The following is a 25,737-nucleotide window of genomic DNA, read 5'->3' on the forward strand; positions in this document are numbered from 1 at the left end:
TCTTTACAGATTGCATATATGCTTTTATTAAATCAGTATGTTTACATTGCTGGAATCAGAACTGAAGGAGCAATTTTGTCAATAAGTGTCAAGTTTCTATGGAAAATACTTTAAAATCAGTGAACTGCAGAATTAATTATCAAGGTAACACCTTAAGATACCCTGGAATGAAGTAGTGTGGTAAAAACGAACCCCTGGTTCTATGCTTTGTTTTGCACAGAGGCTCTGGACCCTCAGCTGTTGATAAATGATTGTTTGCTGGAGGTGTGGACTCTATTGAAGTTTTAAATTTCACCCAATCACTAATAGATTGGGTGAAAATTTATGTCATTGGTCACGTTTCTTCTGTTTACTGATTGGCCAGTTTGAGATTCAACTGGAGGTAAGGGATTTAGTAAAAAGGGATTCAGTAAAAATCTCTTACTTATTCTTACCACAAAAGTTAATTTTTTTAAAGCAAATGAATACTAGATAGTATATGCAATACCTAAAATTTGCAAATGTTACTTATAGAAAAAAACTCCAAAAAAATCACGTTCTCTATTAATGTACAACTTGTTCAGATTTTTTGAAGAAAACAACTTTTTTTCCCCCTCATAAATATGGAAAATCCAAAAACCAAAGAGGTGATAAAACAAATTGGGATGTACCTGAATCCATGGTCTTGTTGACCCCACTTTAGGGACCACCACTTGACCTTTGATCCTCCAGTTCATCGTCACCTGACTGACTGAGGTCAGCAAATGTGGCTGAGGACCTCGAAGAAGCTCCGTTGGGATCATTTGCTCAATGCTCAGATTCCCATAGCTGCAATTGACACTCGGCTGAGACTGTGGTGTAACGCCTGGCTCCAGCTGGTGAAGAAAGAATGGCTCAGTCCGTGATGACAGGCTGCCATTTCGCATGACCTCCTGATTAGCTTCCCGCAGAAAGAAGGCAGAGTCAGTGCCGCTTAGCTGGCATTGGACTGGGAGATAGGTCGGGAGGGAAGAGGAGAAACGAGGCTGGGAAAAGTCCGGCCCTGCGCCCGGTCCACCCCCTGCTGCTCCTAACGAGCTGTCAGACACTGAAGAGAAAAATTGACAGAGGACGAAAGTTAAAAAAACAGAAGAGAGGAACAGCATAAAAAGGTCAAACAATAATTTGACCATTATTATACTTAAAGGTGTTGGTGAAACCTGGCTTTGTGTGTTCTTTGTTCACCAGAGCAGAAAATAATTTATTCACATAAAATTGACATTGCATAAATCCATCCTTAATGACCATTGCAATGAATTTTTAGTTTATTCACACTCTGACATAAATACATGCACACATATATCAGCTTCTTTCACACAAACATCTCCACTCACTGACACACACAAAGGCCATAATGTATGGAGCGTCTTTAACACTTTTTCCATCACAGAGACATTTTGATAGAAACATAAGCTCACATAGCATCACAGCTTGCTTTCAAGCGTCACTATTTTTAACACCAATTCTATGAGCAATGGCCCCACATATATATAAATGGCACATTGTTTGTTTATATTATTTTTTTCAATATACTGAAATCTGATTTTTCTGTATTTCAGTGTGTAATCTTTGTCTTTTGTCCATTTTAATCATGTTGAAAAAAGGAACTAAATGGCATTTTTAGAAAATGTTTCCAAAAAAGTACATTCACTAGTACTGCAAAATTAATCATTAATACTTAAGGGACTGTTTTGATTTGAGTGCAAAAAAGAATTGTAGTTTTGTATGTTTTTCTTTGAATTATTGACAGCTTAGCAAACACCACACTGAGTCTGTCTGTTTAGCATGGCCATGGCAGCTTTCCTTGACAAAAGGAGAATGGGATACTCCTCCTGTAGTATAAAATTGAGGTCCCTTTAAGCCTGTTCAGGCAACTCCAGCTGTGCCGCAGTATCACATGTGATCTTCACAGATGTGGTTTATTAATTTTGGTGGCCTATTTAATCTGTATTTTCCCTTTGTCATTTAGTCCCGCTGCTACTTCTCTCTGCCTGCTGTCTGCTACTTTTCAACCCCTTCATCACTCCAGGATTTGTTTCCTATTTCAATGGCAATGCTAGAAGACATATTCAGGGGGCATAGATTTGCATCAGACCCTCACACTTTGAGCAGCATAAAAATGTAGTTGTGAAGTTGGTGCATAATTGCCATACCCAAATTTATAGAATGATATTTGTATTATTAAGGTGATGCATTTTTAAACATGGCATTAAGGCATGGAAGTGTCTAGGTAAAACAACAATGTCGACTGGTCTGCATATTTATAGATAAAAAATTGACAAAACAAGTAAATCCTTTAGCTCTACAGAGTTACTCAATGCTACAAAAAAGAGCATGCAGGTGTGAAAAACTGAATAAAAAGTACAACAATCTTTATCACTGTTTTCTAAAATGCTAAAAGCAAACCATTTTATAAATGGTTTATGGGCAACTATTATAATAATATGAAACCAATGGCAAAGAATAGGTTACGTGATTGTGCTGCAGTACTGTGATTTATCTACACCTGTGTTTGTCAGCTGTCACAGCTCCAAACCACTTCATACGGCTACATCAAACACAGGTGATTAAACACAGAAGAAAAAACTAAGGTTAAGTAAATGTAAGTAGTTGTATTAAAATGAATGGGTGTGCGCCTGGCATTTATAATACTTCAATGTACTGTAAAAAGAGTTTTCAATGTTTTCAACACTTATTTGACATTGTAAATCTATTATCTTCTTAGACAATGAACAGAAAAAAGTTTCTACTCCGATTGTAGTGAAACAGAGAAAATGCACATGCAGAATGAGAAGTTTGTGAGGGAAATTGCATGACTGTATTTTTATGTGTCCTTGGGAAGCAGAGTGTGAAAATATAATGAGGGTGGGACAGAGTAGCGCTGTCTGGGGCAATTCATACTGAGGCGACTTCACAAAAAACAAGAGCAGCGGAATAAACCGCTACCTCTGTAAAACTGAGTACGCAGGTTTTTTGGTTATGGTGCCTGGGCACGTAGGGATAAGTTTAAAGTTGAGGAGACAAGCAGAAGGAACATCAGACAGCAAGCAAGTAACAGAATAGGGGAAAGACGACAGACTCAGAGGAAGTAGGAAACAAGTACAGGGTGAGAGACAGAAAAAGATGGTAAAATGTCTGTGAAAATTTGCACAAAGATGCCAATTTGGATAACTGGTGGTGGTTTTGGCATTTCTATGCAACACGAGGTGGCTGCACATGACTCACCAAAAATAACACTCCAGTCCACAGTCTTAGTACATGAATTTGAAGCACTGCATGAATAAAACTTTTGACTGATTGTTAAGATGACTGGTAACAAGACAAAAAATAAGTACAGCCTATTGAGCTGAAAAAATTTAAGTTTCAGTTAAACAGTTACTAAAGTGTTCTTGCAATCTGAGAAAACATCTGAAAAAAAATTAAAAGAATAATTTTTCAAGTTTTAAAATTATACATATTAGTCAACAACACAAAATACTGAGATAACCCTAATATTATCTGTAACCCTGTCAGACTAAGCTTTTAAGTAATCTTACTTTTACCAATAGCTTTTTTTTCTGACTAGAAGTGTGGATTGGCCTGGCCAGAGTCCCCACTCAAATCTTGTGCACTTGGTATTGGACCATTTTTTCCTGATCATAGCAGCTTCTATCTGCTTATCAGTAATCACAATGTGTAATTGGTTGGCCATTAACATTTTGTCGGTTTGCATCTTGAAGTCCAACAGGATCTTAGCTGAGATCTTTGTGAGGTGATTCTTTGGAATGCTAACCTGAGATCAACAGGCCTAGATATCAGGCCAAACCTTTCACGGGAAAGGGATGCATTGGTTTCAAGTTTTTCCTACAAGAATTGTTCCTCTCTTCCAGCTTCCAAACATTACACATTCACTGAGCACTTCATCCCTTCAGGCCATCTTCCCAATATCTTCTTGCTATTTTTCTGTGGTCTGAATTTTTGCATTTGGGCACCTAATTTCCCCAGCAGGATGTCTGATTGATAGTGAGGCAGGCTGTTGATTGCTTGTACCTTGCTCTTCCTATTGAGCTAATTTCTCACAACATGTCTTACTGATTGCTGATATTTGGCTATTGCTGCTTGCCTCATGATCTGTTCAAGGTTGCCATTTGCCTGTGGTATTCCAAGTTACTTATAGCTTTCCTAAACATCTGTTGCTTTCTTATCTGGGAGTGAAATTCCCACCATGTCAAGTAACTTCCCTCTCTTAGAGGGGTCCTACGATGCGCCTTTAACCCTGTTCAGGTAATGGGGACATCTCCTCCTGTCTCCGCACAGGGATCTTCTAGTGACAGACTGTTGCATCTTAGGTGCAAAAAGGAGCATCGTCATAGATCTGTCATCCCAGCAGCTATTAGTCTTTAAAACCAGCACTTTTACTAACAAGTCAGAACTTCTTAGTAAAAGCTGCTGTTGCACACTTCTTCCATTTCTTGAAAATAATCTGCTTTTATGCACAAATATAAATGCATATTGTGAAAAAATCTTAAGTCATCCCATTCATTCTTTAAATCTTAACTGTACAGATTTTTTCTTATGCTGGAAATTTGGTCTTACTGTATAGTCTACTGTTATTTTTGTTTTTATATTTTCACCATTGTGTGAATCTGCATGCTTCCACTTGCCTGTCACTTTGCTGCTGGTACTCCTGAAATCCCCACCGAGTGACAAAGGTTATATCTATTTTTTTTTGTATTCTATTCTATACATGAAAAAGACTTTTATAAAATATACTTTTCATGTTATTATGGAATATGACTTCATTTTATTCTTTGGAAACATAGCAGCTGAATGCTTCCAAAACTTTGGAGACTAGTTTTGCATCTTTTTGAAGTCACTGTTATACAGACATATACCTGCTGCTACTTTTGGTTGAAGAGAACATTGTCCCTAGAGGCTGAAATTTTTTTATGTGAGGCTCAAAATAATCACAGGCCATAGATCATATGGTCACAACACATCAGCGCATTAGGTTTTGCAAGCTCTGTGCTTTCTTCCCTCATTCATTTTCCATCATTATGGGTGTCCTTGAGGTGTCTGCATGGATGTTTCTGTATCCACAGGAATCCTATGAAGCATATGTCAGAGTCCTGTACAGGGACCTTGAGCACCTGACACATACACGCAGAGCCTTTTCATGTGGGCACAACTTGATCTTTGGAGAGCGTCTAAAACACAATGAAATACTAGACTTTGTTTTTATTTATTAATGTTTTCTTAATGTTTATTCATTTTCAGCCATTTTTATCTGAAAAAAAAATCTAAGGAATTTTTACTATGATTATGGATTGCAATATTATCGATCTTTCACAAATGAGAGAAAGTGTTAATTCATAAATAAGTATTACTTTTTAACTCTATTCATTAATAATGAAATGTAAACTGATAAACTGAAACGTTCCCAGTCACTACAGCCATTGGCTCAATAGGGGGCGCTGTGTTACAAGTCAGAGTTGGCACTCTATCATCCCTACAATGGTATGTCTTTGGCTACAATTAAAACTGGCAAAGTCCAGTTTCTCTGGCATCATTACTTTGGCAACCACAAAACACAACAGGAGTCCATACCCGCTGCGCCCTGCTGCACACACAGACCCACTGACTGTGTGTGTCAAAGTGGATTTCTGAGCACTCCAGTCCTCCTGAACATGCATGCATAAAAATGCGTCTGTTAGCCATTTAAAAGTCTGAAAGCGCACATATGTGTTCTTTTGGAAGGTTGCTCACAAACAAGAAAGTTTACTGAACATAAACTGGAAACTGTGTGAGAGAGAGTGTGCGTGAGTGTGTGTGAGGGCAAAATTGGACAGGAATAAAGCCAGATGTACAGAGATTTGACAAGGCCCATCTGTGATCCTTCTTTCTCCCCCAAAAATGCCCATCCTGCTCTATTTCCAAGTGCAGACACGCTCACACAAGGCTAGTAATCAAAACACACTGAAGCGTGCAGGACAGGAAGAGAAAGAAAGAAAGACAGCAAGAGCAAAGCCAGATGGGTCTTAGTCAGGAGGAAAGATACCAAGATGTGATAACAGCATCAGTTTTGGAGGATATTGTGCTGGTAAAATATTAGATCATATTAATATCATTAATATGACATTTTATTAAAATGATACACACATATGCTCACATTGAGGGTTGCTTTTTCTTATGTTCTTGATGTGTCTGATTCAAGTGTGTAAAATCAGCATTCTGTAAAGAGGAACATAATGAAATGACTCTGGAGCGATACATTACAAGCTCACACAAACAAATTCTGTAAGGAGGAAATTTCTCAGGTTATATATATATATTAAAATCAGTGAGCTAGCATTAAGACAGAATAATATATTCATATCAGCTCTAAAATGCCAGACTTGAAGAAAGATGTGAATGACATTAACTTGTTTGACAATTTTGTGATCATGAATTATGAATGTTTTGAAATTTGAGTTTTCAGTTGCTTATTTTTCTAACCCTAAATGTGCTATAAAATGGACTGTTTAGTTATATACCGGTAGTCCAATTTGTCTCCATATATATATATATATGTATATATATAAATAAAATACATTGTTAATACAGATTTCCTTTCCAGTCATTGGTTTTCCCTTTAGTCTATTCATTTTTTGCAAATAGCAGAAAATTGCAGAAAATGTAAACAAAATAACCCCCAACAAACTTGCCATCTTCATCAGTTACTTACAAGCCACGTTGTCAAATCTCTATTTATAGTTTTGTATGCCAACCCAATTTTTTTTTTTTTTTTGTCATTTTTTTGTTCTTTCCCCTTTAAATTCTCTTTATCAAGCAAATGTATCCTAAGCATGTGAAACAGGGCAACAAACACACCAAAAAACAGAGTGTTGAACTTCAAGCGGCAGAGTGTTGAACTTCAAAACCACAGTTTGATTTTGCATGCTGTGATAGTCTAGAAAGTAAATCCATCACAGATGAAGTTTTGGTGAAGTATGAACACTATTAATTTCAAAGATGGCAGTCTATCTGACAAAAGGGGAGAGTTGTAGAGAGAAACGGCAAGACAGAGATGGGTTTTTTTGAGTCACGGAACAAAGAAAGACAAAGAAAGACAGAAGGAAAAACTAGTGAGAAAAGATAAGATGAAAGAGGGATGAGGTTTCTATTTCTGAGCAGAGCATTCATCATGAGAGTTTATTTTGGTGGGCTCTCATTCTTCCATTGTCTGGCTTGCTATAATTCTGCCCAGGCTTTTCTTTCAGGTGCTAATTGTATTTTTTTCAGCATTAAAGGGGAAACCTAATATTTCGAATGTGCACTGTCTTTGTTCCACACCCACTGAGTTAGGCTTTAGTTCCTCCAGAGTAATATCAAAAATGAATGTAATGAAAAAGTGACTTTGATGTTGTCAAAATGTGCTCCCAGACTGAACAGCGCGAGCCACAGATGAATCTAAAATACTTGTATGTTTGAAATTTAATAAAAAGATATCATACCAGAATTTAAAAAATTTCAGATTTGGTGGCCGTAACATGACAGATTGCCTGGAGGTGCAAAATAAAATGAAGAATCTAGGGACTGCACACTCCTCTACGTAAAGAGAAAAAAAGTTTTGAAATTCTTATGAGCAAACCTGCACTTGTTGCTTTTGTGATGAAAACATAATTTAAATAATAAAAACAGTGAATTAAAATAAAAAGTCTTAACATATTGTTTTAATTTCCACACATTTTATCCCTTGTTGCATAAAAATGTTTTTTTATCATCCACTTATGATTTTTAAGTAAACTCTTAATAAAGATAAGTCCAGCAGTTGTGGAAGAGTTGAAATAAAGGTACGAAGCAGTGGTACTATCAGATTTAACATTACCATTCTTTAATCCAAATGACAAAGCTGTGGGTCTTCTGCCAGATATTATGATTAATGTGTTTAATGTCTACTTCAGCACACAATGCAGTAATGGAAAGGTAAAAAAACAAACTGGTGGAGACTACCATCAGCTCTTGAGCATTTCAACAGCTGGTTAAGGTGTAGATGCTGACTAAGGAGTTTCAATGAGTTCTTGGGATAATTCCTCCACTGCTTCCCTTCCAAGTGTTGTTAGATTTTCTACATCTGAAAGAAAACACTGTTTCATCTGTATCCTCCAGATAGGAGAAACAGGACTAATTGATTATTTTGAGCGTCACATGAAATATTTTACATATTTGTCAGACAGAATGCACAAAAAGGTAACTAATCTCAGTACATGGAGAACTTAGGCATCTTTGTATTTATTTACATGTTAGCTGGTTTGAAATTCAACCACCACTTCATTGGAAGGATAATTCTTTTGCATCACTGAGTAAATTAGAGCTCAGCGGTTAGAGGATATCTCAGGTCTTCAAACTTAAATTAGATTTCTGAATAATGGTCTTCTGAAAAAAGGTTTTCTTACAGTGATTGATTTTGTTTTCGTTTTTTGTCAAAGAGTTACCTATTGGATTTTGCCTACCCTATGTTTCAAAATTCCCAATACTGCCACACGCATTTACACCGGGTTTTGATTTATGTCCTTGTCACTGGGTCAAAGAATTCACATCTCCCAAGCTATGCTCTGACCAACACTTTGCTCCTCTGTTCCTAACCCCCATCACAGCTTTTCCAACATGCTGGGTTGGATCCAGTATCTCCCTTTTCGTATTATATCAAAAAGAGTTTTTTCTTATATTTTTCTTTACACCTTTATATATGGCTTCACAGTCCTTAGCTTGTCTTTAAACCTTCCCAGTTATTTCCCTTTGGTCTGTAGAATGATATTTTTCAAAAGGAGTTCCTAATGAACAGAAAAAATGCCATGCCACTGCTACAGATATTTTCTTGATATAAAACAAATCATTGGCGTACGTCAACTGACTCTGTTTGTGAATGTTTTCCTAAGCATATGGAAGAAAGAAACAGGATGTAAAAGAAGATAGGCATCTAGAAAATGTCATATTTAAAAGTTTACCTCTGTCATTTCCTGAACGGTCGAAGCAGATTCACAGAAGTTCAAAATAAAAAACTTTTTGTTGAATTAAAGAAGATGAATCTAATGTTTTTCTTTTCTTTCCACAGATAACGTAACCACTTTATTTATCAGTTGAGGATGTTATGTACAAAGTAATTTCATAAAACAGTCGTTTTTCACTGTTGTGAGTTCTTTTAAATCCACTACCTGTCTTCATTTTTGTATTTTAATAGTGATGCAGATGATTGAAGTGGAAGAAAAGCTAAAGTTTTTTGTGTCATGCAAATATATTCAAATCTCTGCATGCAAGAAATCACCTTCACAGATTGCTCTTGTGACAAGAACAAAGTCACTGTTGGAAAAAAAAACCCAAACTAATAGGGACCCATTTACAGTTTGCAGCAAGTCATGTAGGGGACACAGAAAACATGTAGAACAGAGGTCAGACAACAACCAACCAAAACGTTTTGACTCAATTTTAGTCTTGTTTCAGCAACAGCAATATCTATTAAATAATCAACACAGTAAGATTAAACATTCTGTATATAATCAATGTACAATTCGATATAAATTTGGACATTTGAGGGGTTAACATGACAAAATCTGTGAGTATTTAAACCTCTGCAAGGTTCTGTGACATTTCTGATGAGTAAAATTAATATGAAACATCCAGTAAGGAAATAATAAGATGTTGGAATGAGCACTTTGAAAACTGTTTGAATTCTGTAGCTGTGATTACTGAAACTCCAGACATGAGGGTTTTTTTGTATACAACTGGTACAATCTGTACAAGCAGAGAAGTGTGAAGAGCAATTTCAAATGGTGATCCTACAACGGAGGGAGAAGCTGGAACAAATAAAGGAAAGGGCTCAGAGAGGAAGTCGAGCAGCACATGCAGAAACAGAGGAGCATAGTGTAGGATGTGCAGAACTCTTGGTGGATTACAGACATTCTCTGACCCCAGTGAGCTGGATACTGAATGCTTAAAATCATTTTGGGCATATTCCAAATAAAAATGTTTTCTAGACTTCCTAATTTAAAGATAAAAAAAAAAAAAAAAAAACCTACAAACCTTTGACCAACAGTTCTTCTAAACGCTAGGACTAATTGTAAACCTCATATGACAATAAAAGGATTATTCTCAAAGCATGAGGAACATTATCTTGGTGAAGTGACAGGCACTACTTTGAATGGATTTAGTGCATCAAACTCTATAGATTGTCACCAATCATAGTTGTTAATGATAATAGAGATCTGAAGAAACATCTTTTAACTAGCACTCCTGATGTGTGAATTTGGTCCAGTGATAAATTCACTGGTCCTTGCTATCGTTCAATTCTATCCTTCAGTGATCCACAGCTAGTCGACCAACTTATAAAAGCTGCTTATAGAGCTGAAAAACTTCCTGCTTCAACCGACTTAGGAGGAGAAACAAAGCAGCGTGCCTTGTAGCATACAGGACAAAAGATTATTTGCAAAGAAAGAATTTATCCTGCAATATTGATGATCTCCAGAAGTTAAGTTTAAATGGGAGGAAGAGAAAAATTGAGACAAACGTTGAAAGGTAAAGGGGAGAGAAAGGGCAGGAAAATAAAAGATGGAAAAAGTAAGACTGAACATGACAGGGACAGACAAGGACTGAGGAAGGGCTTTAGGACAAAGAACTAGAAGAGTGGGTAGGAAAGGGAATATGAGAACTGAGAGTAAGTAAGGTAGAAGGACAAGACAAGACTTAATGGAGATAAATGTTGAGAGGAGCTGTGCAAAAAGAAATGGATAAAGGTGGATAGGACAGTGAAGGAGTGGAGGAAAAATAGGACAAAATCTGAACCAAAAAGTAAAGGAGCCCACAGAAGAGAACATTCACTGAAAGTAATATTTTATTAGCTCAAATTGAAAGTGATAAAAATATAATTGTGTTGTCAACCTAGCCTGCCTGACCAAAAAGGTTAAGATCGGGTTTTAAAGCAGTAGTTAGACATCTGCTCTTCAAAGAAAAAAAAAAAAAAGAAGCATGCACGAAAGCAATCTGCAGTAAGGAAAGGATAAAACATTTGAGGTACTAAAAAGGCAGATAGAGCAACAAGATCGATTTTTTACCATAAATATGATTTAAGAAAAAGAAAAAAGGGGTACCACGAACGAGAACAATTCTAGCTCCAACACAACTGACTAAACAAACCAATGAATGAGACACCTTTAGATTTTTATTTCTAGAATTGTCTATCTTATAGTGAAGCAAATGTCAGTTCACTTCTTCCTGAGTTGTGGATGTTGAGCGTATAAGTAAAATCCTTCTTGATGTGATGCATATGGAGTGAAAATGAAATGTGCTCAGAAGCTTCATTTGCACCAACACTCTCACAGGCTACTTTTAAAATAAATATCTCTGTAATGCTACATTGTGTTGTAGTGTCCCACATTCTCCATCGACAGCATCTAATTGCAGACTATTGATTTCCACTTGAACAAAATGCCACCACTCCTTCGTGCTGCTGTAATAGGACTTTATTTAAAAGGTTAAGGATCAGTTAAATGTTACGTTAACATGGCTACCGGCTTGCAAGAGCAAAAACAATTTTCTTCCGTCTCCACAGGAGACATTGTGTATTTTTTTTTCCTGTTGTCAAACACGGAGAAATTGTGAGCTAGGTTTAAGACTGGATGGAAATGGATTTCAATATTTCATATTTCCTTTGTAAGATACAAGATTTTAATTCCTGTGTTGTGTTAAAGAAAAATATGTGTTATCAATCTTTGTTTCCATTTAAAGAATATGGTAAGAAAATTATTCCTTTTAATTTTAATCACAATTTTATTTCTATACTAGTTTGTCAATAGGATTTTTTAAGACAGTTTACAAAAATGCAACTTACCGACTAAACACAGACAAACATTTCCCTTTATGACCTTTGGTTCCTTCCTTTATAAAAGGTAAGATAGCTTGATGGAAGCTTGATAGACATTATACCTCATCATTAAAAAAAAAAAAAAGACTTCTTAGCACAGCATGCCCTTGTAATCCTTGATTAATCTGTTTACAGCTCTAATCTGATTAGTCCAATCTGATTAATGTTCAACAGTTAATTACAGGAATCTAGTGCAAGTAATCTGATTCTCCGATCAGAGAAGGATTATTACACTTTTGACAGTCTCCTCCCTCCTTGCCTTCCCCCACGGTTTCCTGAGTCTTTATCAGTATCAGGCTTTTTCATATTTCTCCTCAGTTTAGCTTGCATCTTTTAGCTCTGTTGCCCTGGGACTCTTTATCTGGCTTTCTTTTCCTTGTCAACATACCTCTCTCTCATCCCTTTCCATCATCTGGCTTTCATACCTGTTTATCCTTCATTTCATGTCTTTTATCCATTGATTTTTACAGCAGAAATACAAATTAAACTTAAGGCCTGACGAGAGAAGATATTTTTTATCGCTCCTTCCATAACGCATGAGCCACTTTAATCTAAAAAATTACTTTTAAACATTTTTCTGAGAACATGGGGAATGGTAATTATCACTTTGCTCAACTTGGCAAAGTTAAAAAAAGTGATGATGGATGTGAAGTTAATCTAATTTATTTATTTACCTTCTATTATGGTGAAAGCTACATCCCTCAAACTTATACTAAACAGCATTGATGATCTACTCTCCAATAATTAGAGACTAAAATACCCCAAAATGTTTTTGCTATGAGTTTTTATACTTCTTTAATCCAACATCTATACCAGTGTGTGTCCATGATTCATGGAGGTAAACAAACATTTCTCCACCTGTTGCATTTAAAAATTAAACTTTTGTTTAATTTTAAAAATGCTTTCAAATGCAAGTTTAAAAGTAGGGTTAATCTGATTTTATTTTTTATATCTTTTACTCTTGGAACAGTTATTACCAATTACATGTAACATCACTTCTGAGAAAATTTCTTAGTCAGGGTTTAAAATAATTTCTGGCTAATTCAGCACTAATGGTAATATAATGGCAATTTCTACCTACAGACCATATACACTTCCCCAGGTATTAAATACACACAAAGATATCAACAAAGTTTGATTTATTTTCCTTTTTTAACTTTCATTTGACAGAAACAAGTGACATTAATCAAAAGGTTACTGTCCCGGAGTTATCTAAAGAATATGTTTCATTGTTTTTTGGGGTTTTTGACATGCAATCAGAAACTAGAATTCTTCCAACGGGAGAGATTGCTAAATATTGGGTTTTGACTCGAGTTGGATTTAAATCCTAGGTTGTGACTTAGAATCTTAGTCCAGGACTCAAGTCTCATTAACAATAATCATCTGACAATAAGGAGTGAAAGCAGGCCAGTGTATAAGATACAGACTGCAGTTCTGACAGATGATGCGCTGCTGCACATATTTTACTGTGACGAGATGTCCTTGATTTATTAGTCAAGGATGTTCACAAACCACGGGCCATTAAACCTTCATAACAATCTGTTTATCTTTGCTGTAGCTTTATAATTATTTTCACACGTTTCTCCAACTAAACCGTCATATAAACAGTACATGACTTCATGTAAAACATTGCAGACTAAATGAGAAATCATTTATTTCCATCAGACTTGAGTCTACACTTGGACTAGCATCTCAAACACTTGAGGTTTGACTTACACTTGAGGAAAATTACTTGTGACCATTTTGGCCCACTATTAAGAAAAGATGAAGACTTAGGCTATTCTATGTTACACACACACAACTACAACAAAGATACATCTAAAATAACAGACTCATAAAAAAAGGACACTTACATCTATGCTGATGTCACGACATGCTGACCCATAGCATAAATCAAATTACACTTGATTCCAACAATGTGATTTTAAAACATTGCACATTGCACATCTCTTCTCCTTCCATCCATGTCATTTCATGTATTTTCAATTAAATCTGCAAAGAGACCCTGTAAAATTGAACATTTTTGACCATATATCACAACTGACACTCATAGCTCTCTTTTTGTCCTTCACCTTGACTTTCCCAGTTACTTTGAGAGAACCTGCAAAGACCTGAATATAACACCAGTATGAAATAAAAATTAATAAAAACCATCAAAATCAAAGAGATAAGGTCATTCATTTAGGTATAAGATATTCATATTATGATGAACGTGATTATGAATATAGCTGTGAAAATATATTTTGGATAAAATTTATATATAAACAGTTTCAAGAAAACTGTCTTAAGGTGTTTTCAAACAACTCTGATCAAATATTCACTGGATAAGACCACCCATATAATATGTTAGTCTTTTCTTTGTTTTAAAGAGAAAAGACAAGAAAAGGCACAAAGATAGCATCAAATTTAAACTACAACTCCAGAGTTTTTGTCTGTAGTTCTGACATTTTTAATTTCTTCTACAAAAATTGTTGGTCAATCTTTTTACACAGCCTGAGACCGACAGAGAAACACTATGCATTTTTACTTCTGACAAGAAAAAGAACAATTTTTGCTGTTCCATATAAAAAAACATACCTGAAGTGTTGCTTTGATTATTACATGTATGCTTGAGAAACATTTAAATTTCATGTGGCAGCTTTTTAGCCTAAACAAATTTTCTCACTTTCCTTTGCAATGTTCCACATACTTATTTTGTTTATTGCTGCTTAAAAATTCCTAATAATTCTTTGCTCCCTTTTTCATACCTGTGGTTCAAACAAAATCCAACTTATTAAATATCCTTTTTTGTGGTCATGTTAAAAATTCAAACCTGAATCCAGACAGAAACTACAGAGATGCTCAGATATTGCACTGAAGACCGAAAAGCCTCAGGTTCAGTATAACCTCCCCGGATACAAAGAAGAGCACTAGCTAAGGCTCTAAATCCTTCCTGTCTGTGGAGGTAAGGAGCTGGCTGAACTCAGAGGAGAAACTTAACTTAGTTCAGAAAAAGGAAACTGCCTTACGCAAACATAGCAATTTTCTCAAACAAAAGTCAAGTGATTAGAGAAATTACTTATTTATTTCAAACAGGTTTTAAAAAATAAATATATAAGAGAACAAGCAATCAGTGGGACAGAGAAAAACATGTGCATACATAGCTAAGAACAAAATTATTTGTTTACCGCTACTTCTAGTTTTATAATTCATGAGACTCACGACTCACAGAAATGTACATACATGTAGCAATTATCATCATTACAATGTACTATGATGAAAAAGGCAGATAAACATCAATTTTTTGATTAAAAATAATATTCATTTTTTTCCTACCAACCGATGCATTCTCATTGTACTTTGTTACATGCTTCTAAATCAGCATCTGTGGTTCATTTATTTCCTTTCAATTATTATTACATCTCCATGCATAAGAAGTTTTGAAATAATGATGAAAAACAAAAAAATCATGTGGGAATGAAATGCCAGAAAACATTACTTCATTTCTGAAATGAATGGCAAACTTCTTAATAATACAGGTTGTGATGCTTGTTCCACTTTGTGATGCTAAACAACCATTGAAGTTGAGAGCTAACACCTACCAGATGTTGGGAAGTGGCTGTAAATAAGTCTGCCTAGCAACTTTGGCCAGCAGCCAGACATAATTTAAAGTCGGTGGATGTGTGGAGATGAAAGAGTGTAAGTGGCTGGTTAACAACTGGGCTCGGCCAGCCATTGCAGCCCGAGGGCAAAAACATGAGTTCGCTTCTGGAGAAGTGACAGATGTAAAATAAGATAGATGGAGATGGAAGTGATAGAGGAAAGAGGGAAAATGGCAGCAAGGTAAAATGATGAATAATGTTTGTCACTGAGCCACATTTCCTGCCTTTTTACAAAGTAAAAGGGGAGCCTCTGTAGCATAAAGAAAGGAATAAATTAAAGGGAAAACAAAAGTTCTGCTTGAACTGGTGAGAGAAGTAAGGTGTGTATAGAACAGACTGCTTTTAACACACCCACACTTTTTCCATTGGGACTCGGTATCAAACGGAACTTTTTCCGTAGGTTAAATACAAGAAACCGACTACCAAGACTGGAGAAAGTAGCAGCAGAAGAGACCAAAAAAAAAAAAGAAAAAAAGAGAAACACATCTTGTCTGCATTTTCCCCATAAGTGTTTGTTTCCATCTTCCACTTTGGTTTATAACTTATAGAAGCAAAATCCGACATGACAGCACAATGAAATAGCATTAGAATGAAAAGAACAGTATGTAGGCATATGATTCATAGTTAATACAGCTGATATAAGTCACACTGATCACTGTCTCTGTGAATAACAGTTGCTAATCAAATCATAGAGTTTTGCCAAGATTTGAAAGCACATTTTCAGGTTACCATTAAAAGATTGGAAATGTGTTAGTTCATTTTTTAAACAAAATAGCCAGAATTTATTAAAAAGACTCAGAGAAAAATGCCTTATTTGCAGTTTGAGGTCATTTTTATTTGAAGTTTGAGGTCATTTCCAAAGGAAATTGGCTTCAGTGAACTAATTCAATGGAAATCACTAGTACCTCTTGTTGCCTCTGTCATTTGAAGGGTTTAAATTATTCATCAACATAAATGCACAAACATTCATAATACAGTCAAATTTATCCACAAACTCAAGAGGACATCGACTGGAATACAAATGATGACTTCCCATCTACTGAAAATAAAAAAATAAATAAATGCAGTCTTTGCTGTGTCTGCATCTGTCTATCTTGGCCATTAACATGGTTGAAGCTTAGTTTGAAAATTTGAATACGTCATATACATATTTATTAACAGCATCACTGTTGTCAAATTTTTAAACTAATCATGATCATGACTAACAATGTTATATATACATCCATGGAAACTGAGGATGTGTGTGTGCCCACACACATATTGACGGCTCTCAGTAACACTTCTGACTTGCTCTGAGTTTGTGCTGTCCTCTTCATCAGACACCACTTCAGCCTTTCAAAACTCATTAAAAAGTCAAGTATTAGCAGTGTATTGCAGTGTTTAATATGGCAAAAGTGCTACATTGTCTACTGGAAATTATAATATTTGATCTGAATATTGTCAAGATTGCACAAATTAGGTAGCTGCTGAAGCGCAGGAAGGTTAAATGTAAGGAAATACTTCATGAGTAGACTATGCAGCATTGTACAAAAACTTTCCTCATCATTCTATGGGTCTTTCTGAGGACTGGATTTTTTTCCATGAATGAAAACATCACATTTCCAGAGGTCTTGCGTTTTACTTTAAGAGATCCCCAGAAATAGCTCTTTTTTTCCTAATTACATTTTTTTCTCCAAGAAAAAAGCACTACCTGTGCTATAAATTTTTCATCGGACATGAGGGCATAAACATTTTGTTCTAAGATTCTAATTTGGCCTTCACAGTCAAATTTTGTTTGGTTTGTTATTTTTTAACTGGTTTTCAGAAGGTGGTACACATTTTACCAGAATATTCCTCTACAAAGCATTCTCATCTTTAATCATGTTCTGCTCAGCTGTTTTGGCTGAGAATCACTCAAGTTGTACTTGCTATTTTAGGAAAGTAAAATCTGTGATTGTGTAAGTAAAATCATTGTTCAGTAAATTAAATTTAATAGGTTCCCAATTTTCTGCATTATTCTGAGTATGGTTTTGTTTTCCTTTTGCTCTACATCTGCAGTTTATAACCAGGATTTTCTAATTTCTTTGGCACAAGGCACTGAGGCTGTTGCATCAGCTGTTGTAGTTTCCCAGTCCTGTTATTTCTCATGTACAGTAACCATTACAGACTTTAAGAGAGGTAATATAGTTTCAGGTAATATCACTGTGCCTTTTCCACCCCTCCCATTCTGTTTTGGCACAGTGTTACAGTCATTAAACTTCATTACAGGGACAGGGTTTGCTCACACAGAGGTGTGTGTATGGATGTGTGTGTGTGTTGCAAGGGCCCAGAGTGAAAGATGGGGTGCCACCTGCAACTTCACTGTGGTCAGCACACACACACACACACACTTTTGCATTAATGTATTTAAAAGGGGCATAAAACCAGCCTAGAGACACAAAAAGCTTTGCAGCATGTCTCCAACATTACACCACTGCTGAGATGTGTGCTTACTGAGCTACATCCATTTTCCTTAACCTCAATATGGTTTAAACCTTTAAACATTTTCTGCAGAACAGCATTTTAATTCTTTTCCCCCAGGACATCGCCAAGCCATATTCATTGGTGCTCTTCATTAATGAATGCACTACAACCACGTAGTAAATCTTGAGCAGTAACTATTTATAAAAGTATTGGTAGATTATAAAAGAGATAACTATGCAATTAAATGACAAATCTATCAAATTATGAGTTAATTATTGAAAATAAGATGACTCAAGGTGATTCATGTAAAACCTGCTAGTGAATTTGAACAAATTAGAAAATTGTCCATTACCCTGTTAAAAATTAGTCTAAAAATTTCACTCATCTCCTTAACTCCAAAATGAAACATATTATAGATTAGTTGCACACAGACTGATCTTTATTTCCATTGGTGATTTTTCACTTAAAGTTATAGATAATGCAACGTTTAACATGAAGATATTACAACAGCCTTTCAATATTGCTATTGTCAAAAGGCATTTTTAATCTGACCAGCCAGCCCCATTGGAACACAAATTACAGAGGCTCATATTCTAACTTAATGACCCAGGCGCGAACACAACTCTCTGGTGCCGAGTGCTCTTCACTTAATTTTTTATGTGTCTCAATGACCTTGCTCCAGCCCAAGTCTCAGAAATGTTTCACCCATATTCTTCTTCAAGGTCTCTAAGGTGAGCTGACCTGCTGCTCCTGGATTTTCCAAAGACAAGACTGAAGATCAGAGGCTGCCTCCAAGTTCTGGAACGGGTTGCACCTACATATTAAACAGGCTCCTTCACTGTCTTCTTTTAAATATTTTTGGAAAGATCATGATTTTTATTCCTCTGGCATTCAACACGTCCTTTGTTTTTTTCTTTTACACATGCCCTTTTATTTTTATTTTTTTCTTTATTGACTGTTTGTACTTAGTTTCTTAAAGTTTCAATAAGGCAACTTTTATAAAAATGTCTTTTACATATCTTTGAAAAATGGCGTGTAAATTTACATGTATATGTAAAATGAGACAGACTGTGAAAAAAAACAAAAACATTCAAGCTTCTTTGCCTCTTCTCTGTGGTAGGAGAGAGCGAGTGCGAGGGTGTGAGCCGTGCATACACAAGACTGAGTGACAGTGTTAAGACACTCCTGACATGAAACCTTTGATAAAACATGGATAGGGCACTGTAAATGTGCAAGTCTTAAAAATTTAACTTTATGCTTAATATCTTTCTGAATTGACTGCATCAGAGCATACTTTTTTTTTGTCACACTTTGCTCTTTATAAGTTCTCAACTTTTTTAGTATGTGACAGAAGAAGAGATCCCTCACACTTGTCACCAAAGTGTCTCACCTGCAGGTGTGATGTCACATACAAGCAACAGCTGTATAGCTATAAAATGCTAATTCAGTTCACCAGTGTGCGACAACCTGGCTGTTTATGTGTGCCTATCTAAATATTTTCCTGCATGTGTGCATGTGTGTGTGCGTGTGTGGGTGTGTGTGTGTGTGCGTCAACAGTTCTTTTACCTAAATTGCCAGATGGTGCACTATAATTGTTCAAAGCCAGACTTTGTAGAAATTGCAAAAACTTGAAGTACCTTGATTTTATATGTACTTATGTACCAATATGTCTAATTTTATTCTGAATCAAGCTTCATTATTTGAATACTATGACAAGCGTCAATAAAACCCATTTAATTTTGAGTCACCCAAGGTTATAAATCTACATTAAAACAACAATATCCACATTTCCTTTACCAAACTTACATACCAGTTTAAGTCATTGCAAAAGGCAGAATTCACTATCCATTGTAACATAAATAACTGTTTGATTATCCCCAAAAGGTATATTTTAAAAAAAACTGTTTAAGTGTGAAATGTCTGGAAATCAGTGTTATTTATCTTCCTACACAGAAGCAAAACAGTGTATAAGATGGCATGTTACTGTAATCTAACATTGACAACCTTCTGCTCAAAAAAACTTAAATTAAGGTTTTATATCCAAATCAACAACCGAGTTCATCAATGTTCTCTAGTGAAATTCTCTCTGGGTTAGAGGAGGTCTGATATACATCTGCCAGATATTAATATAATGATACTACATTTGGGATTTGAAGGAACACAATATTTCTGTTGCAAATGTGTTTGTTTCATGTCAATGGAACCATCATTTACCAAGAATGTTTGATATGTTTTGGGATCTAAAGTATGTCAAAAAGAATAATAGGAGTTCTGAAAGTATAATATACTCCAACTTGATTTTAACAAAAAACACAACAAATCTCTGTTATGTACATTAAAGAACAACAAAACAGCCAAAGCATGGATTTTTTTTTATTTTTATAATTTAGCTACATTAATTGTTACATATATTGGTTAATTTTGCCAACATGTTAAAAATGCTTAGTAAAATGGAAATATGATGGAAAAAAGCACTAATATAAATGATGTTCAAATTCATGGAGGAAGGAATTGGCATGTGCCTAAAGTCGTGTTTCTCCTAACTGGCTGTGTGACAACAACAGGCACTGGCAGTGAAGAGAAGGTATAAGTGATGGATGATTAGCATAAAGCTCAGGAAACCAGCCATCTACACCTTTATTGCTTCTCTCTTCCTTCATTTCAATCCAACAGAGCCAGTTTGCAACTAGAAATAAACAAACATTAATAACTCAAAGGTTCTTCACACCTGCTTTTAATAATGCCACACTCTTATTACTCCCAACATATTTAGCCTTCAACACAATCATCTGGATGTTTGAAGTTGGCATTTCCAACTTTCAATTTGCAAGAGAGCAGGATGAACTACTAAACTATCTAAAATGAACAAAGGGAAACGTCAAAAAAATTAAATTTAATTTGCTACAATTAAAATTTTACTATAGTACTAACTTTTTCTTTGAAAGAATTATACAGGGCATTGTGAAGATTTCCGTACAACCATACATAGTGTGATGTAAAAGTACTCATGCAAAGTACAGTGTTTCATATTTTGTCAAACCACAATTACAAACAATACTAAACTGCACATAATCCTTGCTATCTACGTGAGATTGGAGAACATTTGGTCTTTTTGAGGCTTCAGTCGTGTCTACATGTATGACAACCAATACCTTTCACACACAACAAGAAAATCTTCTCTGCAGCAAGACACTACCAACACTATGCTTCACAGCTAGGATGAGTGTTCATTTAGAGCTTTTCTATGCAAGCCAATAAGAAATAAATGATGGTGATAGTTTACTTTCAACAATAGCTTTCCTCTTACCACAGTGTGAACAAAATAGATTTATAGAGACCACAAATTATAATTCTAATTAATAATAATTATGGGTCTCTATTGACATCTTCACATCACTAAATATGCAGCACTTTGTGTTGATGTGTAAATAAAAATGAAATCTCAGTAAAATTCATTAAAGTTTATTGTTGCACCTCAATAAAATTGTAAGAACTTCAAGCAAATATTTAACAATGCAAATTTTGGCATTTTTTTCTTTCAACTTTTGTTGCATTTTTTTAAGCACAATCAGATTTTTTTGTGATCAGACCTTTCCAATAAGGGCTCACCTTCAAGCAGCTCATATTTCTAGGAAACTAAACTCTGAAGCCAACAATGGCTTACATTAAATGTGCAAGAGCAGTTTTGCTTATCTGTGAGTTGGTGTACTTCCTTTTGTTTAATTTCAGCATGAACCAGAAGGCAGTAATGCTACACTAGCCATTTTGTTCTCCCTAATTAAAGTGGGTATAAGTGTGACTTTAAAAGTGCTGGATACATGATCTGTAATCACTGATAATCTAATCCAAAGCCACAGCTCAGTGTCAGTTACGTTGACCTCATTAAATAAGAGCTATGCTTTAAACAACCCACTAAGATCATATCACCTGAGAGGTAATAAGATAAGCTGTTCCCTAGCAGTTATCAATAGAGCCATTTAAACAGAACTGTTACAACTGTGAAATCTTACAAGACATAATCCTACAGATTTTTGATAAACAAAAAATGTAGAGAACTCAATGTGCATGGAATCCCTGGTAGGTTCACTGCTGATCATGTCTTAGCTGGATTTGTTTAGATTTCATCAGAATATGACCCCAAAGGATTGAATTGTGTTTACAAATATACTATTTCAGCTATATTACTGTTTCTACACACAGTATGCAGCCACAATGTTAGTAAAGCAAGAATTGATCTTCTAATTTACTTAGCAAATGTACACCTTAATATGCATACCATCGATGCCAACATATTTCTGAAAACATCAAGATGATGGGTTTCAGAGGGACAAATAATAATAATAACAAATCTGTACACCAATGTAAATTTGTTAAATTTGTAAATTTCAATGTCATATAATTTGATTGAAATTTACAAATTTCAAAAAACATCTGTCACTTGTCATATAATTTAAGAAAAATAATGAACATGGTTTACAAGTACATTGATTTGGGTGTGATTTTGAATATCTACAGTACTGAAACAGTTCAAAAGTTTGAGCTACTTCAGAAGGTTGAGCACAAATACCTTCAGCTAAAGGCATGTGGTGCTGGTAGAGGCAAGAGGAACAGGACTGTCTGAAATAGTCAACTAAATGTTGTTTTTTTTCCTAATTTGCATCTTTATGCAACATTTTATATATGTACCAACTATTATACCTTGCTTCTTCATTTTTTGTGATGGTGAAGTTACAGAAAAGTTGCAGTAACTTCAACTAGCTTCATAAGGTTGTTAGCAAAAGCAGCAATTTATCTAATTATATAAGTAGTACTTGTGCACCTTAATATCCAAACGACTTGAGTATCTAACTAAACGCCAAATGCACAGTACTGTTGTGTTTTAGCTCCAGAAGATGAAATGGAAAAAGGAATTTAACAAGTTATTTGCCACAGTCACTCTCTTCCTTTGCCAAAAGTGGACCAACATAGTAAAGACAACACACCCACCTGTTATAAAAATAGACGCCATTTCCAAATATGCTGGATAGTCCTGAGAAACATACATAGTTATTTTAACTTTGACCACAAAATGGAGCTCATGCTTATTTGGTGATGTCTGTTTGAACACAACATGATCAATAAATTCTCTACTGAAAATTAAATTTAACTTTATTTTGATAAAGTCCATCAGAAAGAGTCATTAAAGACACAGAAAAACACTGAATACCATCTAGCAAATAGATATCACACATATTACAGGTAGATGATTGTTCAGTAATGACTAGGCTCATGCTTTATGCTCATCAGTAATAATTACTGGCAAATATTTCTTATCTACTTGTTTCTCCCTTGCTAGCTTTTATATTCTTTTTTTTATCATTTTAAATGGCCATCCCAGCTTGATCTTTTTTAGTGTTCTTCCTCCCACTGACTGTCACCCATCTATCTCTTTGTTTCTCTATCTTAGCTCCTGTCACACCCCCTGCCTTTGCTCTCCCTCATCCTCTGTCTCTTCCTCACCTAATCCTACCATATCTCACAACAGCAAGCTGGTAATCCTACATTTCCTTTCATGAACGCATACTCACTTGCGTACTAAAGGACACAGACACACACATGCGCAGGTGACAGAGTATGCATTTGCTTTGACAAAGAAGCACAAGTGCTCTAATATATTTGTCTGATCAGAAAATAAGAATGCTTTTTTCAGTCGGATAGTACTTTAAAGACAGTGTTTTATACACAGGACGTTCAGTGTCTTTATATACAAAAACCACTAGAATAGCTCGAGCGAAACAAATACCTGAAAGCTTTCTATGGCACAACAGCACTTTATCTAAATGAAATATATTATTCCACAAACAATGTACCACTAGATCATTTCTGAGTTCATACTACACTACATTTGTATGCAAATACAGATACCAAAATACACATTCAGGTTAATATATTATAGTATAAAAACATGACAAATGTAACATAGCAGTAAAAGAGAAATGCCATCACAATATATGTACATTTTTAATTCTTTCTTTCTCTCCGAGAGAAAAAGGTGCAAAACTGTTTTATTCTCCAATGTACAACACCAGACTTCTTTGATTATGAACTTGCATTCTCTCTGTGAAACCAATCTTTCTGCTAATATAGCTTGTTTACATGATTATAGCATAAAAACAATATTTAGTCATAGGTGAAACATTCGAATATTACTTTCATAAAATACTGCAACTTCAAACAAAAGAGTTGCAATGTTAGAGCATTATTTAGATATCTTCCTATCCAATTAGAATATCAGGTGGAGATATATATATATATATATATATATATATATATAGATGTGGGTATACATATTTTCATGAGTGATTTTGATATTTTAAGAGAAAATGTCAGTGAAATAGCTTTGTTTCATCTCCAAAAGTTAAGAAATACAATATTTTTTTACTCAGCTTTTAAATGTTTATATGCAAATGTGATTGCATTCTTTTAGTATTTTGAGGGTATTGTCAGCATACTATTTTAGTGGAAGACTGAGTTGCAGTGTCACAGTAATGAGCAGGCTTACTGTCAATAACTAATGTAACATTTGGCTCATAGCAGTGTATTGCAAATAAGCAGCTTTCAGTCAGTCACTATACAACAAACACGAAGCTAAGTCCAATGGCTTTAAACTAGGCAGAAATCCCATTACTATTAATTTATCCATTTCCATTCCTCCTATGGCAATGTAAGCCATGGTTTTGAACTATGGGCAAAAAAAAAACATTATCAGCTATCCATGTCCCTTTTTATTTTCATGTCAGCCTCATTTCATTTCATTTTTTTTTTTTTACTTCTTCCCCCAACATTCCCATGGCTTGGAACCAAACTGAAATCCCATTTATTCATACATCCATCTCTTCTTTTTCCCATTCATGTACCACATATCTGCATTGCCTCATCTGATGGCTGGAAGCCAAGTTATCTATTTATCTTCATGTTCATCCATCTTCTCATTTCTCTGTTCTTCTTTCATAGATCCCAGATCAGTGAAAAAATTACTTTAAGAGGGTTATTTAGGGGACTTAACATGTCCAATCTGGAAATATTTTGTAAGGTTGTGCAGTGCTTTTGAATAGTTTCACAGCAGCCATCCAGTCCCCTTATTTTTGTTTTTGTATTAGTTTGTTAAGAGATCTTGCTCCCTTGCTCAATAGCCTCTACTGACATCCAGTTTATTATAGCGCTGCCAACGTAAACAAAATGTATTTTGTAGGTTGCAAAACCGTTGATTGCTTTATCGCTTCTAATTAAGAAATAGCAGATAATCTTTTTTAAACTGATGTTAATCTTTAGATGCTTAAATCAAATAACATTACCTTTTTATAGAATACTGTTATCTTAAACAGAGACAGAACTTCTTCTTTCCTCAACTGCTGACTCATTGATTTTATTTGATGTTTAACATGTTTCTTCTGTGGTTCCATCTGCATTTCAGCTTAGGTGTTGTATTTTGGACTGTATAATGTTTTAAATGGAGAGCATGTAAAAAAAGAAAAAAGATGTACTATGTACTATCTGTTAATTTGAGGAGAGTGAACATGTGTCTGCAGCCTCCTCCACACTTATTAGCACTCCTGGTGTAGATGAGCAAAACATCATAAAACAGAAAAATCACAACAAAAAAAACACCAAAAACATGAGAAAAATACAACTTAGCGTACAATTATATCGTCAGTAGAAGAGACAGTCTTTGATTTTCTTTGATTGATTTTGTTTTGGATCATTATCCTCTTGAAAGACCCA

The 25,737-nt window shown here is 35.1% G+C and overlaps 1 protein-coding gene across 5 annotated transcripts in view; it reads right to left on the reverse strand.

The window, feature by feature from the left end:
• The window catches only part of si:dkey-215k6.1 (transmembrane protein 132C), a 249,561-nt gene that overhangs the window by 144,420 nt on the left and 79,404 nt on the right, over nucleotides 1-25,737 (reverse strand). For 4 of the 5 annotated variants that reach the window (XR_006370271.1, XM_044112801.1, XM_044112800.1 and 1 more), the window contains one exon: nucleotides 651-1,066. Coding sequence is in view for 4 of the 5 variants with exons in the window: in XM_044112801.1 (XP_043968736.1) it covers nucleotides 651-1,066 (416 nt within the window). In the remaining variant the exon portion in view is untranslated. Of the gene's footprint in view, nucleotides 1-650; nucleotides 1,067-6,166; nucleotides 6,228-25,737 lie in introns of those variants that run through there. The other variant, XM_044112802.1, reaches the window with a different exon arrangement.

Source organism: Gambusia affinis, linkage group LG03 (genome assembly GCF_019740435.1).
Source record: "Gambusia affinis linkage group LG03, SWU_Gaff_1.0, whole genome shotgun sequence".
Taxonomy (NCBI): domain Eukaryota; kingdom Metazoa; phylum Chordata; class Actinopteri; order Cyprinodontiformes; family Poeciliidae; genus Gambusia; species Gambusia affinis.